The sequence below is a fragment of the Erithacus rubecula genome, assembly GCF_903797595.1.
Source record: "Erithacus rubecula genome assembly, chromosome: 11".
Taxonomy (NCBI): domain Eukaryota; kingdom Metazoa; phylum Chordata; class Aves; order Passeriformes; family Muscicapidae; genus Erithacus; species Erithacus rubecula.
This window is the reverse complement of record NC_136663.1, coordinates 23,100,443-23,118,009: the sequence shown is the minus strand read 5'-3', so window position 1 is coordinate 23,118,009 and position 17,567 is coordinate 23,100,443. Positions and strand designations below refer to the sequence as shown.

General features: G+C 46.5%; 1 protein-coding gene and 1 long non-coding RNA gene across 2 annotated transcripts in view; one reads left to right on the top strand and one right to left on the bottom strand.

The window, feature by feature from the left end:
- The window catches only part of LOC306806575, a 222,926-nt gene that overhangs the window by 120,739 nt on the left and 84,620 nt on the right, over positions 1-17,567 (top strand). The gene's annotated exons all lie outside the window — the stretch shown is intronic.
- ST6GAL1 (ST6 beta-galactoside alpha-2,6-sialyltransferase 1) overlaps positions 5,835-17,567 on the bottom strand; it is a 43,677-nt gene continuing 31,944 nt past the window's right edge. Inside the window, exons 6-9 of the mRNA XM_079315415.1 lie at positions 15,325-15,422; positions 10,421-10,522; positions 9,037-9,211; positions 5,835-7,276 (exon numbers count right to left, since the gene is read on the bottom strand). Of these exons, the coding sequence (XP_079171541.1) occupies positions 7,035-7,276; positions 9,037-9,211; positions 10,421-10,522; positions 15,325-15,422 (617 nt within the window). The 3' untranslated portion in view covers positions 5,835-7,034. The remainder of the gene's footprint in view (positions 7,277-9,036; positions 9,212-10,420; positions 10,523-15,324; positions 15,423-17,567) is intronic.

Here is a 17,567-nt window from a genome sequence, read left to right as displayed (position 1 = left end):
TTCTGTAAAATTCCTTTATTGCATCCCTCTTCTCACCTTCAGTGAGCTTCTTGCTGCATTCCACCCTCAGCTTCAGCTGCTTCAGCAAACCACAATACTCAAATTTTCTGTGTTTATTGTTTTTCCTAAGCAGCTCCCCTGTAAGACCCCCCCACACACACACACATCCATACAGTGACAGCTGGGCACAGTGGGGAATTGAAGTCTATTTGCAATAAACAAAACATGACTTCAGGTGATGGGATAGCTCAGCTGCTTTTAATCTGTGTATCAGCTTTCCCAAAGATGCTTTACTGCTTACACTGGCAGATTAGTGAATGAAAGCATCCATGTAATGCTGAGGCAATGGAAATATCAAGCACGGCTCTAAAGGAACCATCTGCTCCTAAGAATGGATGGACAGAGAACAGGATGGGATTAGAGCACAGGTATACACACAGCTTTCAGAAAGGAGAAGCACACAGGTTTCATAAAGGAGAGACCCACATCCATCACTGCTCCTTCCAGCCCCTTGGAGACTTTCTGGGGCAGGGGAAGGTGCAGGGGGACACAGCTCCTCCATGGTGCAGGAATCCCTGGGTGCCAGCCTGCCCATTGACACCTGGGGTGACAGGGCTGGAGAGAGAGCAGGGGGAGCAGGGGGCAACACAAGCTTTGCTTTAATATTAATAGTTATTCAAAGGAACTGAAAATTAACTGAGCTTGAAACTATTTCCTGCACTGTTCATTTTATGGCAAACAGTGATAAAAATAGCTGATTTCTTGACACACCACTTCCTTGTTCACACATACCACCAGGGCTACTCATTTGCTATTTTTCCATTCTCTGCCACGTATGACAATGCTGCATTATAGCATCATCATTCTATTTCTTTATTAACTAAAATGTAAAATTAAACTGGAGTAATTCAGAATTCCTTCAAGGCACAGGTTTGGGTGTCTACAGGCAGGAAGGAGGCAGGGACAAGAGCTGGATGAAATTTCACCATGAAACCTGGAGCAGCACAGCCTCACCAAAGCCCAGCTCCCAGCCCCAGGTGTCCCTGAATACCCCAGACCCACCCACACTCACTTATTCTGCCCTTGTTTGCTTTACACACGTCAAGAACTGAGGTCTGGAGAGATCTCCTTCCTTCCTTGTAGGGCACAGCCAGGGAGGAGATGGTTTTATTGCTCTGCCACCCAAGTTTTTGAGTTCCAAAGTAGTGAGAAACACAGAGGTTGGCACTGCTGCAGAACAGGTTTACCCAGAGCACCCCCAGCTCACCCCCAGAGTCCCAGCAGTGAAAAGTCAATCCAATAATGACTGCATGGGCTCAGTTCATGAAAATACACCCGTTTTATGGCTCTTTTTTTGCATCCCTCACCAGTACAGGCAGTCAGATGGTGGAATGCAAAGCAGCCACTGCCAGTTACAGCTGTGTCACCTCCCTCTGGTCATAGAATGACCCAGAGCAGGAGGCACTGTGCCCACCCTGGGGCACAGGGACACCTCAGACCTCCACAGGAGCTCAGAGGCAACAGCTCAGCTGAGATGAGAGGTCAAACACAGCTGAAGCTCTCTCAGAGAGCTCAGTCTACAAGGCTGATTGAGCAAGGCTGGGGTGGTTTTGAAATGATGGGGCATTTACAGCACTCCACACATCTGGCACGTCTGCAGCTCAGGGAGCTCAGGCTGCTGCCAGGATACACAATTCACCCACACAATTGCCTCATGCCAAAGCCAAATCTCCATCTCATTGTCCCAGGCACTCACCAACCTCCCTACAAAAACAAGGTCTAGAACTGGAAGCAGGAAAGAAAAACAAATCAGAGACTGCATATCTTATTTATGCAAATTAGAATTCTTATTAAAAATAAGAAAAGAGTTTTTCTAACCCACGGGTCACAATTAGCCTGGTCAGACTCAAATTATCTGCCATGACAGTTCAACAAGATTAAGTTGCTTCTTGTCAAAACTGCTTTGAGCATCTCAGGTCTAACAAAACAATTTTTCTTTGTTGTTTCCCTTAAATTCTTTGGCTTCAATCTCAGTTCACATATACCATACAAACAGCCTTAAACTGGCACTTGGGACAAGACAGTATCTTCTAAATTCCCTAAAACTCTGTTCCCCTAGCAAGAAACTGTTCTGCCTTTTGTCCCAGGCACTGGAGTTCCAGCCTTAACCATTTGCTCAGCCTTCTTCCTAAATTCCAGTGCAAATGCCCCCCCCCCCCCCCCCCCCCCATTTATTTAATAGATGTATGTCTTTAATGTATCTTTGGTAAACCAAGAAAGAATCAAATAGGATAATGTCTCTTATGAAGACACCAAGGAAAAAAGCAGGCAACTAAGAGGGGAGAGAGGTTTTCAATTCATGAAAATGATTTATAACTTCCTTGATGGTTGGATACTTCAGTGACTTATCCCAGTTAAAGACCAGCTTCCTTTTTTTGGAAGTATTTTACATGGTAATGCAACAATTTGATATTTCTGAATGGGTGTGGAACACTCAGATATCAGGAGAAAACTAATATAAAAAACTCTCTATACTTGTTAAAATTAGTCTTTATGTAACACTCGAGGCACCACAAATAACAGTGATTTTGTAATATATATAAACAACACACTAAGCGTGCAATTCAGTTTTCCTATTTTTATGCTGCTGGATGTACCTGAAACAGGCTTTTAATGAAATGCAGCCTACTTTCACACATATTAGTGATTTTTGTTTTCTTTTGGGAAATAAAATTAGTGCTGCAAATGCTGCTACCAGTTCCACCATCCAGGGCCCTGCATTTATTTTGTCTTTAACTATTAGAGAAAGATTCAGCCAGTCTCCATTTTGACAAGTTATGTTTATAAGTGGGCCCAGGGCATTTCAGCATCACCAGAGAGGTATGAGGTAAGCACCCATGGAGGGCTCTGTGTGAACTACAAGGGGCTGGAACAGGTGCAAACACACAGCAGACCCGTCCTGCAGCAGGATTAGCAAAGGCTTGGCTGATTTGATCCCCTTGTTACAAGGACCCTTTTGTTTGTCACAGCTTAGAACCAGTGCTGGCCCATGGAAGCACCTCACCGTTGTTTTTGTAAAACAGGCCAGGGCCAGGCAGGAAAAACACTGCAAGGTATTTGCAGAAATGGAAATGAAGAATTCCAAGCTGGTTTTGTTCCCATAAGCACGGCTTTCCATGCACACTGACATCCAAAACCAGCTGCACACTCAGCCCTGGATGGACACAGCAAACCAAGCTCACTGGGCTTTGGGAAGTGTGTCTGCTCCAAGAGATCCAGCTTCTGCCAGAAGTCACTCACTCCAAACCAAACCACTTCAGCCCACTCCCTCTGCTCCTGCCTTTCTCTGGCTTTAAGAGACTTACTTGGAACAAATTGCACTGAACAATCACTTTTTCAATCCATCTCTCATGCCTGATATTCCCTGCTCATCTTCCATTCTGCTTTTGCAAACATCCACATATCTTCCTAAAACATATCTTGAACCGAGGAGCTTTTTAATTTTTTCTAATGCTCATTGCTTAAATTTTCTCCCTAAGTCTTCTTCATTGTACACTGAACACAAGCTAGAGGTCGAGCATTAAGCTTCAAGTCCACCTGGCTGTCAGAAGATAAAGTTTAAATTAACTGCTCCCTTTATCACACACAAAAGGCTGTTAAGCAGCTCACTGAGTTCAGGTCAAAAAGAGGAGCAGCTGTTTGCTTAGAGCTGAGACACACAATTTCACCTTCATCTGCTCTTCCAAAACCAAGCTAGAGGTAAGGACATCTTCTCCCTTGCAAGTTCTGTCTTCAAGCAGGAGTCCTGACCTGCAGCTCCTTCTGGAGTGAGGCACAAAGCCAGCTGGGTCTCAGCTTGCTCCCAGCATTTCCCAGGTGATGCCTGGCTGAACACAGTGACACCAGGCAACCCCACAAACTACAACTTTCACCTCTCTTATAAATGCACAGGAATAGGATAGCCATGCACACCAATTATCTGCTCCAAAATGAAGTCTGATGCTCCCATCCCGTGCCTTGTATCACCCCCTGATGAAAGCGCTGCAGCTTCCCTGCCAGGCTGATACAATTCCCAAGTGAAACCCAACACCCACAGCTGCGGGCAGGAGCGTCAGACTGCACAGAGCCGAGGAGGATGAGCCATCCTGCCTGTACCACACCTTCAGCTGCCTGCATGCACAGAAACAAAGGCTGGGCCGGCTGTGCTTCTTTTCAGGGAGTGCCAGCATGTATCTTTTTAACCACCGCTACTGATTTACCGGTGTGTTGTCAGATCTAGTTCCCACTCACCCACTCCATTATTCTCAGGGGAACCCAGGATGGCTGTGTTGACTCAGGTGCTTACAGTTTGAATTTATGGGACTTCTTCCCCCTTTTCTTTAGTAAAAGCAAACCACAATAACCCATAGGCAGCTTTGTCAGTCCAGACAAGGAAACATTTTTAATAACAACAGTGTCCAGTGTTCCCCTGCCAGTAACATACTGTCATCCTTTCTGCATCACCCAAATTCTTCCTTGTCCAACCATGAACTGCTGACACTTCCCTCCTTGGTGGCATTTACCTCCCCTGGGCTCTGGTCTTACCAGATAACTACTTCCCACCCATGTCCATGGCTCTCTAAAATTCAAAGCCACAGAGGGGCAAAAACAGGCCCCAGCTGGAAATGTTTTCCAGCTTTCCCATGGAATTACAGAGCATCCTTCCCAGTACTTAGTCCTTCAGTGGCTAACTGGAAAGGGTAGGGTTGCCCTTTTCCCCTTTCTACATGGACAGAAAGCTGTTCATGTTGAAAATGGTAAGGACTGCAGAAGGACAGGACTTCTGTTAAAATCCTGTTACTGCCCACTAACTTATACCTGGCTCTTCCAAATGCCAGATTTGTCATCACTTGCACTTTATATTAGATTTTCATCTAGGCAGAGAAAAAAAAAGGGAAAGAAGGGGTTAGCAGTGGCTTATTTCAAGCTCTTTCATAATTCCTGTAAAACTGTTTAGACTGTAAATGAATCACACGTTGGATGTAGCTAAAACTGTCAGCATAACATTTGAAATTGCATGCTCAGAGCAAGACTATTGCCCCTAAGTAACTGAGGGTTCTGAGAGATCTGGGGAAGCTGCTTGACATTTTGTCTCCTTGTAGGAGCCCTGCAGGGGTGCAGGTGGGTTTGGGACCCCAGGTGAGCAGCAGGCAACTGTGCTAATTCCCAGAAGCCACATCCCATCCATTCATTACACAGCCTGAGCCAGGGAGGGTGGCTGGACTGGTCTCCACAGTGGGGGAGTTGGTGGAAAATAGTGTTGTGAGAATTAACAGATGGAACAGCCTAGGAAAAAAGTCAGAAGCTATTTGAATCTCAACTAAGCACATAGTAAGAAGCAAATTGCTGTGGCAGATATCTCCTTGATCCAAGGAACAGAGAGGTAGGGCTGTCAAAACCCAAGAGTGGAGATGGGGGAAGGATTACTGTGGCTCTCCCAGGCAACCCCTCATGGCTTTTCCTCTGCAAGCTCCCTCCTCCCCAGCAGTGAGAAGGAATGCTTTCCAAGCTGCCTCCATTGCATTCCTGTCCTAGTGGAACGTGGTGCTCCTGGGCAGCAGTGCAAGGACCTGGACCTTTTACCTGTACATAATTTGTAAACACTGACAGATCCAATCCATCCCAAGAGCTGGGAGTGCAGAAAAGCAGCCCCCAGGCTGGAGAAGCAGCAGGGCAAGAGCTGAGGGCTCTCTGGAATGAGCAGGGAGCAGCTGTGCCTGCAGTGATGCAAGGCTGATACAAACCCCCAGGGCTATGGAGACAAGACATTTACCATTCACCACAGCCAGACCAAAGGTTTCACAGGATTTATTCAAAACAGGAGAATGCTTTCTTTACAGACCTGATCAAACACCCAAGTACAGAAGACAGGGAAGTTGTTCTCACCAACACACTGAGATGGCAGAGCTACCACTCCCACCATGCTGCCACAGGAACCCCTGGGGCAGGAAAAAGCTCTGCCCTTCTCAGCTCTGCCTGTTTCAGCAAGAGAAGCAGAGCACACTCTCCCTCCCCACCACTCATGAAGCATGGAAGTGGCAAACCTGCTCCCCACCTATGCAGAAAAGCACACAGCAGTGGAGATAGCCCCTCTGTCAGCTTGTAGAGGGCTGGAACTCATCTAGCAGCAGCTCTGTGGTGCTTGTGTTAATGGGTACAGAAAGTAATTAATTGACAATTGCAAAGGTAGAGCAGCAGAGAGCTGGAAAAAGGCACCGACTTCCAGTGAGTTCTCCCATTTGTGTCTTGGAGCATCTTCCCAAAACCTTTCTGATAATAAGGGTTCTTCTGTACCAAACCCAGCACTGGACTGGAAAAGTAAATGATCACTAAAATTTATTTTAAATTATTTTTTACAAAAAGCAAAAAGATTAAAAAGTCCTGCAAGATTCATTGAATTCTTAATTGCTTTCCTCTTCCTTTGCCAAAAATGTCACCTGAGTGGTTTTGGAAGTCTTACAATTTGAAAGTTCACAGATTGCTTATAAAATCAAATATTTTGGACTAGAAGTTTAGCTTATCATTACACAGCTTGACAGCATTTCCATAAATCAGCCCTACTCTGAAGAGCTCCTGATTACGGGAACAAATTTTAAATTATTTTTCATTATTTTTTCCAATGGCCCAGGTTTTTGCTTGTCACAACCCCTTGGAAGCAAACAGAACTATTTTCACTGAATGATCCCAACTTGTGCAATCTCTGCTTAGAGAGCCTCCCCTACACCACCATGGGCTGAGATGAAGCCAGAGGCATCCACGTGCTGCAGGAGCCTGGCTCCACTGGGAGTCCATTTATTGCAGTGACTCATGCAGCTCAGTGGCTGTACCACAGCGAGCCTTACAGCTCAGAGTTGGGCAACAAAGTCCTAAGAGTAAGCCTTGCTACATGGAAGAGCTGTCAAATCACACCAGTGCTTAGACCTAACAAATCTGACAACCCTGATTAAAAAAGTGCTTTGAAAATCAAGGAGACTAAACCCAGTAAAACCAATCCTCTAGCACCGCACTTGTCGGAAGCCGGGCAGGGTGACTTTCCCGTGGGTGTAGATGTCCTCATCCGTGCCCTGGTTGATGTGCTTCACCAGGTTCTTCTCAAACAGGAGGGGGTGGTAAGCTCCCATGGTGCAGGCGTGGTCGTGGAACTTCTGGTAGTAGTGGCAGATGTCTGTGTGTCGCTTGGAAGGGAGGAACTCGTACACGTCCACTTGGTCACACAGCGTCATCATCAGCACGATGCCTGCGGGCACAGACAGCACACCCCACGTCACACCACACAGCTCCAAACAGCCCCGAGGCACAGGCAGCTCCAGGGGGAAGGGGCTCCTTTATTCACACTCAGAGCACAGGGGAGAAAACAAGCCAGGCCTTGCAAAGTGTGATTTCAGCTATGCTGACAGCCATGCCAAAAGGACACTCTTTATGAGTGCTACCATTATCTGTGACCTTCACAGAAACTTGGGTGTCTGCCAAGCGTGCACTGCATTAGCTGATCTGAACAGCCCATCTCGAACCTGCCTGCACAAGCAGAGATGAGACCTTTGCATTTGTCCCAGCTGCCCCCTGTGAGTGGCAGGGATCATGAAAGGGACTGTGCTGGGAGATGCTCAAGGAGACTGAGCAGCCTCTGCTCTTCAGGCTCCCCGGAGCAGAGCAGTGCTGCCCTCCTGTGTCTCTCACCCGAGGACATCACACCAGTCAGTGCTGGGCACAGCTGGATCAGATGGTAGCCAGAGTTACCTACAGGCCACTTTTCTTCTAACTGTAAGAAATAGCAAGAATATACCAGAGAAACTGAATCAATGTGTAACATCACAGAAAATTCATGCAGGATCTGAGACATCAGGGACCATGCACAACCTGAGGAACTGTAAGATATTAAAAAAAACCTAAAGTATATTTTAAACATGTTTTCATCTACCTCTTCAAAGGAAGATTTTTGATCACACTCAGGCCTTCCAGGGAACACAGAGCTGGAAACTGGTACTCATCTATGCCCTTGAATTTGGCAAGGTGACTTGTTTTACAAACCAAAAAGCAAGGTGACTTGGCCTGAAGTTAATCCCTGGAAGAACTGCTGCCTGATGCGTGTGTCTCTAAGCCCACAACACCAGTTAATAACTCTGCTGCTGAAGTTATTGACTGTGCTGCTACACAGCTGCTGTACAAACACCCAAGAAATGTTTTAATAGGTGCTGGGCCTGGCAAAAACATGAAGCAATTCTGTTTACTCAGAGACAGAAAGTGCCTCTGCCCCAGCAGTGATGGAACAGAGGTGGCAGCAGACAAAGGGAGGAAGCACAGCAGTTGGACAGTCCATGGAAAGCAAGACTCTACAGCTATGCTGTGATTTCAAACACATGGCAGCTCCCCAGAGGTTCACTCCCTTTTATTCAGCTGCTCTCTACCAAGCAGGAAAGCTTTTGCAACAGCAGAATGTAAAAAGAAGGTTTTTTTCCCTCCTTTGCTGAGGCAGGTATTTCACTGACCTTGTCAGGGCAACTATTCAGTCTGACCTTCCACAGGCCCTCACTAAGTCTTTATATATACACACACATATATTTATATATAAATAGCATATGGAAAAGAAACAGGCACGCCCTTAGAACTCATTTACAGTAATTAATTTACAGATTTATTTGCCTGACCAGATCTGAGCCTGGAAGGAGACACATCCTTCCTCTCACACCCCGTGGGAGCTGCTCTGGCACTAGAAGCTACAAATCCTAGAGACTGCCCCAGTGTTGCAGTCTGCTCTCCTGCTTCCACCTGGAACTGGGCCATGTTTGTGACTGCTGTTTCAGAGGGGTGCTGCAAACCACTTACTTTAATACAACTGAGCTGCTGCTCTGAAGACAGGAAGCTTAAATTTTGGCACAAGACAAACACTGTAAAAACAACTGATAAGCACCATAAAATTGTAGCTGTCTTTGAAAAAAGGCATCTTGGAGAGTTCCTGCCTGCAAACTGAACCAGAAGTTTAGAGGGCAATCATCTTACCAAGCATTCCTGATGATGGTGGATTAGGCTGAATATGCTCCAGGGAATTCTCCTGCAGAATATCCCAGAGCTGCCACTGCATTTTGGGATTCAGGATATAGAAGGGCTGCTCTGGATGTGTTCTACGATAAGCCTTATAGCTTTCAAAAAAGTTGTAATCTGGTTTTCTGTACCACTGCAAAACAGAAACAGCAGGTCAGATTCTTTATTTCTGGCCCACTTTACTGTAAGCAACAGGAAACAAGGATAAGTGAACATGCTGCTACACACCCTCACTTACCATAAGCATCCTCACTCATACTGTCCCCTTGGGTCACTGTGGTGAGATGACTCAGTAAACAGAGCAGGGAAACCCCAAATCTCAAAGAAGGACCCTTGAATGGGATCAGCACCTTTTGTAATTTCATTCTGCACTCCCCAACAGCAGACAATGTTGAGAACTCTGCCTTAAAAACTCCAGACCCAGATTCTTCTCCACATTGCAATACCAAGCACCCTGTTTTGCAGGCAAGTGTTCCCAGCTCAGTCTCCTGAACCAGGCTGAGCTGACTGGCATCCTTGAATTTCCCCTTTGAGTAAAAATGTAGAAATAGTTTAAATTTTCGTAAAATCATTTTGAGATTTTTCCCCCCCCTGGGCTGTAAATATCCCATCCTGGTTTTACTGACTCCTGAACATGCTGCCCATAGCCCCTTATGCCTCCTGGAGCCATGGGACCAGCCACAGAAATAAACATCAGTGAGAAAATAGGAAATGCAGGCCAAACAAAAGAGTGCAAAGACTTCTCTGTTACAGCCAGAGCTTAAAAATAAAAGTAAAGAAAGGACTATTCACTCCTACCTGCTTCCACTGTGAGCCTCCAGAGCTCATCACATATCAAACAATGCTCTTTTGTATTCAAAATCAAAAGTGAATTGCTAGAGGGATTGCACACCCACATATGAAAGCTGAAATAGATCTTCAGAGGCTTTCCCAATCCATTCATAATGAATCAGGTATATCCCATGGCTGGCTGGTGCTTGAAATATCCCAGCATCAACCACCAGCAAATCTTAGATTAAGTGTCAGAGAGAGGAAATCACCCTGTGATGAGACAACTACTGCAGCCAGCAGTGACCTCCTTCCTGCACCATCAGCCCATGGGAAAGCAAAGGTGGTGGCCTATTATCCTTGGCCTGGGACCTTCACAGGGATCAGAAGCAGCCAAGTGTTTTCTTAGGAGCACTCACCCATGGGATACTCCCAGAAGTACACACTAAGATATCCATAATAACAAAAAAGAATGGCCTTAGAATGAGTGATTGCCCACATCAGGAGAAGTGGTTTAACAGAAGCACTTCAAAGCATGTCAATCTGATTTTATTTACAAAAAAGTCAGCCTTACCTCATGAATTTCTGCATGATATGGTGCTGGATCCCAGACAATTAAGATTCCAGTGTTATATAGTGGTTCCCTCAGGAACTGCTGCTCTTCAACAGTTACAAGCTTGGAAAACAACAACAGATACAATGACATGCAGTATGCTCCCAGAATTAGCAGGCAGCCAAGCAATAAAACACACCTGGAAAGAGCCAGAGCCACCCCACTGCTGGTTACTGAGCATGGCCCACTGTGTGCAGCAAGGACAAAACCCCAGCAGAGCCCTTTCAAAGCCCAAGCCAGTCCTGCCTTGCAGCAAAGGACTTTGTGGAGAGTCACAAGAAAAGCTGCCATGCAGCTTTACAAGGTTTTACACCCATCTCCAGGGAGACACAATGGACAGAACCCACAGAGTGACCCAGTCTGTGGGAGTTCCCATCACTACAACACCAGAACCAGGAGGGAACACCAGCTGCTGCCAGCAGTCACCAGGACAGCCCAAGCAGAGCCTGGTGCAAACACACTGTTGGTTTAATCAAGAACATTCATTTAATCCCCCCAAAAAGTGCAGGTGGGTGGTTTCTTCTCAGCAACAGGAACCCTGGCAGCCAGTGCTCAGCCTGCTATGAGACCATCAGTGTAAGAGATGAGAGACTCCAGAATCCCCAGCCAATCCTGCCTCATGCCAACTCCCCATCACTTCTGCAGAACAGGGAGGGGACAGCTCAGGCAGGGAAGGTTTGAATCTCCTGAGTGAAGCCATGAAAAGGAAAACTTCAAACAGAATTCTCTCTACACTCTGGACATAACCAGCACTGCTTGGGACACCCAAGGGTAACCCAGGACTGCAGCAGAAAGAAAACAATCTTAATCAAACAATCTTCTGTCCTCCCCATCCAAAGCCATAACCTGTAGAGGCACAGCTCATAAACATTGTAATCATTAAACATAATCATAAAAAGCAGCTTCCATTTGTCCTGATTTTCTCCACAGATCTAATTATGAGTTACTCAATTAGTCCTTGAGCATCCTGGCTGCCTCTGCAGCCAGCTGCCTGCATGGCTGTGCCCACAACCAGAGCACAAGGACCAGCCCAGATGGGAATTATTCCAAAAGCAAAAAGAGTTTCCTCACATCTGTTCTTAACTCTATGGGATTAGGCCTTGGCCTTGACCAGGTGCACTGCCTGCTTTCATTTCCTTACAGCAGCTGAAGTATCTAGGCCACTGACAGCTGGAGACTGCAGTGCTGCAGGTGTATCTGCCTGCAGCCTGGGGACAGCAGAGACAGAGAGGGGCACAGCAGCTGGCACCAGCCATCCCCTCAGCTGGGCAGGAGTGGGATGGAGCCTGCAAAGGGCAGGGATATGGCAAGGAGCACGTGCACTTCATTTCCATGTCTCGTTTCTATAACCATGCGAGCTGGCAGAAGCTGTGACAGGCACAAAAAGCAAAGGGACAGGAAAGCAGGTGGGGAGCACTTCCACAGCCACTGTTTCCTGTGCCCTCCCACACTCTGGAGCTGGCTCTTGGCACTTTTGGCCTGCTAGACACCAGTCACTTAACCTGTCTGCTGAAGGAATCTGGCTCCCCATTTACCTTTAGTGTCCATTTGTTGTTTAATAGCAAGTGATTCTAAGTAGCAAAATTCATTTAAATTACTACATGACTGATTTGTCTTGCCTAGATTTTTGATCCTAATTAGTTAATTGATCTATTGGTTGTCTGATTTCTTCTTTAGCCAGTTCAGTGTGTAACAATATCTTGTTAATACAGCCCCTACCCTCTTAGTACATTTATTGGCAATATCACAATGATTTCCTTCTTTCCTGCTACTAGCAGTCAATGTCCTGTAATCTAAACATGCTCTCTTTCCCACCACAGCCTTCCTCCATTCCACTGATGTGCTATCTGCTTTCTCTTCCTCCCTGCAGACTATTAGTGCCAATAACAGCAAAGGCAGACAAAGCAGAGAGTCCTGTCTGTGACAGCAAGAAGGCAGCCCAGGAGAATGGAAACAAGGGCTGGGAGGAATGAGGTACCCTGGTCCTTGGTCAGCTCTGCAAAAAGGAGCTGTGTCCTCCAGCATGACATTGGCACTCTCCTCTCACGTATTTCAGTCCTTGCTTTTGCAAGATGTGACTGCTTTCCCAGGGCAAATCAATGCCTTGTGTCAGACTGCAGGAAAACATGCCATTAAAAAAGCAGCAGTACTGATGAACCAGTCAAGGCCTGAGCAAATAAATGAGGCAACATTAAATAAATTCTTTATTTAGAACAATGACCAAGCTTCTGGACCTACAAGCATATCCTCAGATGTGGAGGTCCTAAACTTCTTGCCTTCCTGTCAGCACCAACCCATTAATCTTTCTCTATGCACACAGATGCACAAGATACTCCACTCTACTGCTAAAACTATCCACTCCCATGTATGTCCTAGAGACTGGCCAGCAAATTACAGAAAAGTATCTTAAAGCAATTATTAAGAAACTTTGGGCCACTGGCCATGTGTGCCAAAGGGATATTACTCAATACAGACCAGCTTTGACAGATCAGATTCAGGAGATCCCATTTCCTTCACTTTGGCAGTGGACTGAGGATTGATCAGCAGTAAGAGACGAAATAAAAGCAGCCAAGCCCCAAACCTATTCCTTTTCCCAGTTATAACATAAGAAAAGCCAGCCCAGAACATGAACAAATTACAGCTTGTCCAGTACCTGTTGCCTATAAGAGCTCAGGGCAAGGGAAGATAAGACACAGCTCCTGCAGTGAGCTGAAAAGAGAATGTGATCAGGCCACCCCACTAACAAGAAAGTTTAAATGATGTCACCAAGACTACAACAGCACTGAGCCATTCAAAGTTCAAATAAAAACATGTAAGAAAACCAATGGTCTTCCAATTCAATGGTGTCTGAACTTACTGCTCAGTTCAGATACCCCAGATGAGAGCTGCACTACACACGTGGAAAGCATCATTTTCCCTGGTCAGCAGCCACGTCAATGCTACCTTTGAGGTACTTTTAGCCTCTAAAAACTACTGTTCAGCAATATTGCTCTCCCTGTAACTGAAGTTTTCCAAGCTGGTGTCTCCATTCAGAGGGAACACCACCCATGACTGCAGGCTGATCTGCATGGAGAACAGAAGCACTATAATGACGTGGCTGTAACTACACTTGGTCCAAAGAAGGAGGAGAGCTTTATCACAGCTATACAACCACACAGTTGCCCTCCTTCCTGTGCAGATAACACTGATAGCATATAGGTCATGCACATATTTTCTCTTCTTATCATTGTAAGCTTGGCCATGAGCACATCCTCCAGAGAAAGTTTGCTTACGTGTTAACAGCTGACACCAGAAAAATACACAGAGACGGGAAAGATTAAAAAAAAAGACAGATGTCAAACAGGGCACAGAAGTCAGCAGCCAGATCTGTCTGCTCAAACCAGACTGGTTCAGAAAGGACAAACTGTGACCCTTCTGACTGGGGGTTTAATGCAGGGGAATTGAGATGCAGCAAGCAACAGCAAAGAGCAAATGAAGAGTGACCCAAGAGCAGGAAGAGTTAGCAGCAGCATTCACACAACCAAGAATATCCTCTAAAAGACACACAAAATGAACTAGACAAACTGGTTACACATTAACTCTATGTCTTTTTGCATTTGAAGAGAATGGTCAAGCTCCTGTTGCTGTTTTGAGAAACTCCAAACCTCATTACACAACAGCATCCATGCACGTTGGGGCAGGTGAGAAAACTCCAGGCCTACAGATCTTACCTTTGGGGTAAGGAAATGAAACTACCTTCAGTATTACAAAACCTACACTTGAGTCACTCATCACTCCCTCTCTCAGGTCCTCAGCCTTTATGAGCCTGCAACCTCTTCCTCCTCCTCTTGTGGGGTGAGGCGATTCTTGTACTTGCTGCAGCAGATCTTTTAACCACATGACTCCTGGCCTGTTCAGTCCTCCTCCATTCTCTCACCAGCACATCCTACTGCGATTTCCTCTTTCTACACCTGAAGATTTCTTCCCACAGAGGACAACTATGAAAGGTAACAGGTCTGTGGAGGAAAGGTGCCAACACTCTGAGATGTGCCTACAAAAGCAAGGGTCTAACTCTACTGCTGGACAAGTGGCAGACTGACTCTGCCAATGCACTGTGACATGTGGCTCTAACCCTGGAGAGTTTACTTGACAGCGTACTGCTGGCCAAAGGGAATCAGCAAAGGGACACCTGGATACCTACAAAGAGCTCTCAGAAGCAGGGAAGATTTAACTCTGTAAGCAAAGCCTTGCATTAAAGGCACCTTTTGCCATGCTCTGCAAAGAGGTCCTGGAGACACCAGAGCCCATCCCTCTCCTGGCTGTGCACAGGCTACAGCTTTAAAGCTTTTGTCAAGTGTCTTCAGCCATGCAGCAGCCCGGGTTAATGTGTTACCTTACAGAGTCTGCAGCATTGCTGGGCAGTAAAGAAACACTGTTCTTTCATTAAAAGCCAGATAAACATCCTCCATTCTTCACACCCATCTCTGGGGCAGGTACAACTCATCTCTTGGCACACCCCTCCTTGCAGACCTGCACTGCCTGAGCTGTGGTGCTGCTCTTGCCTTTCCCTCCAAAGGCACAGCAGCATGGAGCCAGCCTTGCTGTGCCCACACAGAGCCTTTCAGCAAAGACAAAACACAAATTACTTTGTGCCTGCTGTAAATCTCAGCAGGCTACTGCAAGTTCGCAAATGCATGCCAGTGTCACTCCAGTCACCTCAGATTCACCAACTGTCCCAATTCCAAGGAGAAACATCCCCATCCTGCAGCTATGTGCTAGGGACAGGAGAAAGCAGATGGACAGCCCTGTTCCTCCCAGCTCCCAGACAGTGCAGCCACACAGGTCTGCCATGCTTGGCCTGCTTGGTGCACACTCCTCAGACCTACCTGGGAGTTGACGAGACGAATTGTTGTCTTCTGGCCCACATCATCCTGGAAGCCCCTGACAGGAGCTCCGTTGAATCGCAGGACGGCATCGTGGCTGTCTGAAAGGCAAAGGGAAAACCTGTGAGCCAGCAACTGGTACCAGTGAGTGGCACCACAAACAAGGGACATTAGTCACCTGCACTTCTGATAGAACCTGACTAATCCCTGCCTTTCAGCCTAACATCTAGAAGCAGCAATTCAGATTCTTCAGAGGAAGGTGGGGCTCCAACTTCAAGATCAATACACTTCTTAAAATCTACAACCCACAGCCAGGTTGAGAGCACAACCCCAGCATTTGCTCTCCATCTTCCTCCTTCCAAACACTTTACCAGGAGACAGACCAATACACAATTAATTTACCACATGGCTGGCTGCAAACTAAGAAACTAGGAAGTAGTAGAAAGCCAGCATCTTCTCTTCCAGCCTGGAGGTTGACCAACCCTAGAAATATGTATACCAACCACAGTGGAAAGCCAAGCTGACCTCAGGCTGCCAGCCTGCCTCCCACAGAAATAAACCCACTGCTGTGCCTTCAACAGACACAGCCTCTTACATGCCCTGGGATTCACTGCATTTTCCTCTGCTGGCATCATCTCTTAAGATAGCACAGCACTCCTCCAGCACCCTCCTTTGCCTTGGCACAGCCAGCCAGGCACCGTAACATCCTGGAGTCAGGCTGCTGCTGGGACACACAGGGAACCCTGCTTGCCACCCTGGCTTTTCCCTGCCTTGGGGCTGCATTTGGGTGAGAAACCTTCCCTGTGATCAGAGGGGCTGAGTTAGAGAAGCAGGGTCATCTTTCCTGCATTCCCACTGAGGCCACATGACTGTAACACATAGCACCTGCAGTCAGGGTCTGTGGGAATTGCCAAGTTCCAGGGCAGAAGGACCCACCTTCCAGAACTGGGTCTTTATGAGACAATTTTCTTGAAAATGGGAGTGCTTTAACAGTTAATGCTGGCAGTTAAAAGACTGATTTCTCAGCTATTTTATTCTCCTAGACAAGTGGGGCTTCTTAAGAGCCCTTCCAAAACCCCAGCCAAAACTAAGACAGGTGATTTTTCTGGAAAGAACTGTCTCCATGCTGAGAAATGGCTCTGCTGTTAGCACTACAGACCCTTAGCTCCACATCCTACCTTGCACTAATGCAAGCCAGGGCTATGATTTCCCCACACATAACTTCAGCCAGACAGCAATCATTAATATGCCCTAAGTCTGCATATCAAAAGGGTGTTTAGTTACTCTGGCAGAGTAGCTGGCTCTGTCTCCAGGTGGTTGTGCTGCACTCAGTATCTCTCACATCAGATTTTTCAGTGACAATTTATTACCTTCACTAATACCAAGAGCCCAGTAAAAGGTGATTGTTTGAAACCCTGTGCTGCTCTGCCAGCCTCCCTTACTTTACCTAATTGTTCATTTGATATCTTAACATGATTACATAGAACAAATATTTCATTGAATAATAGCTCAGCAATCCATTGTGCTCATTTACACAAATACTTCATTTTAAGCTTGTAAGATTTAGTACCTTTTCAACAACTTCCTCCAATACCGCCACACTTCCTAGATGGAAAAAGTGGGAAGAAACCTACAGAAATACACTGAATGCTCCTGAATCCTTAATACTTACCCTTCTACCTCAAGTCTGCAAATGCTCAAACTCTGCAGAAGCACCAGCAGAGTTAATTGCTTGAGCAGAAAGGTGAAAGATTGTGACCCAGGCAGGAGAAACACAGGGAAGGGACACCAGCAAGGGTTAATGACATTTGGGCACCCTACACAGTGACCTCCCCTGCATCCATCCCTTGTGATCTGGAACAAAGCACTGCTTCAGTATGGGGAGGGCTCACAGAGTGGCTGTGGGAACAGCAAAATGGCCTGGCCTGTCTGATGCCTGTGCCAGAGCCAAAGCACAGCCCCATCCCACTTGGCTGCTCCCATAGCCAATCCAGAGGTGCAGGGACTGCATTCCAACACTCCAGAACATCACCTCCCACTCCTGTGAGGGTCTCCTTCCAGAGGAACAAGCACTGGCTGCAATGCTGGAGCCTAACACAGACACCCTGGGCACAAGGCAGCTGAACTAGGGAGGCTGCTCAACAGAAGGTCACTTCTGTTCAAACCTTTAGCTCTGAACTCCAAGAGGCACCCAAACAAGCTGATAAAGCTACTTGAAGAAAAAGTAAGAACTGGCTTCCCAAGTC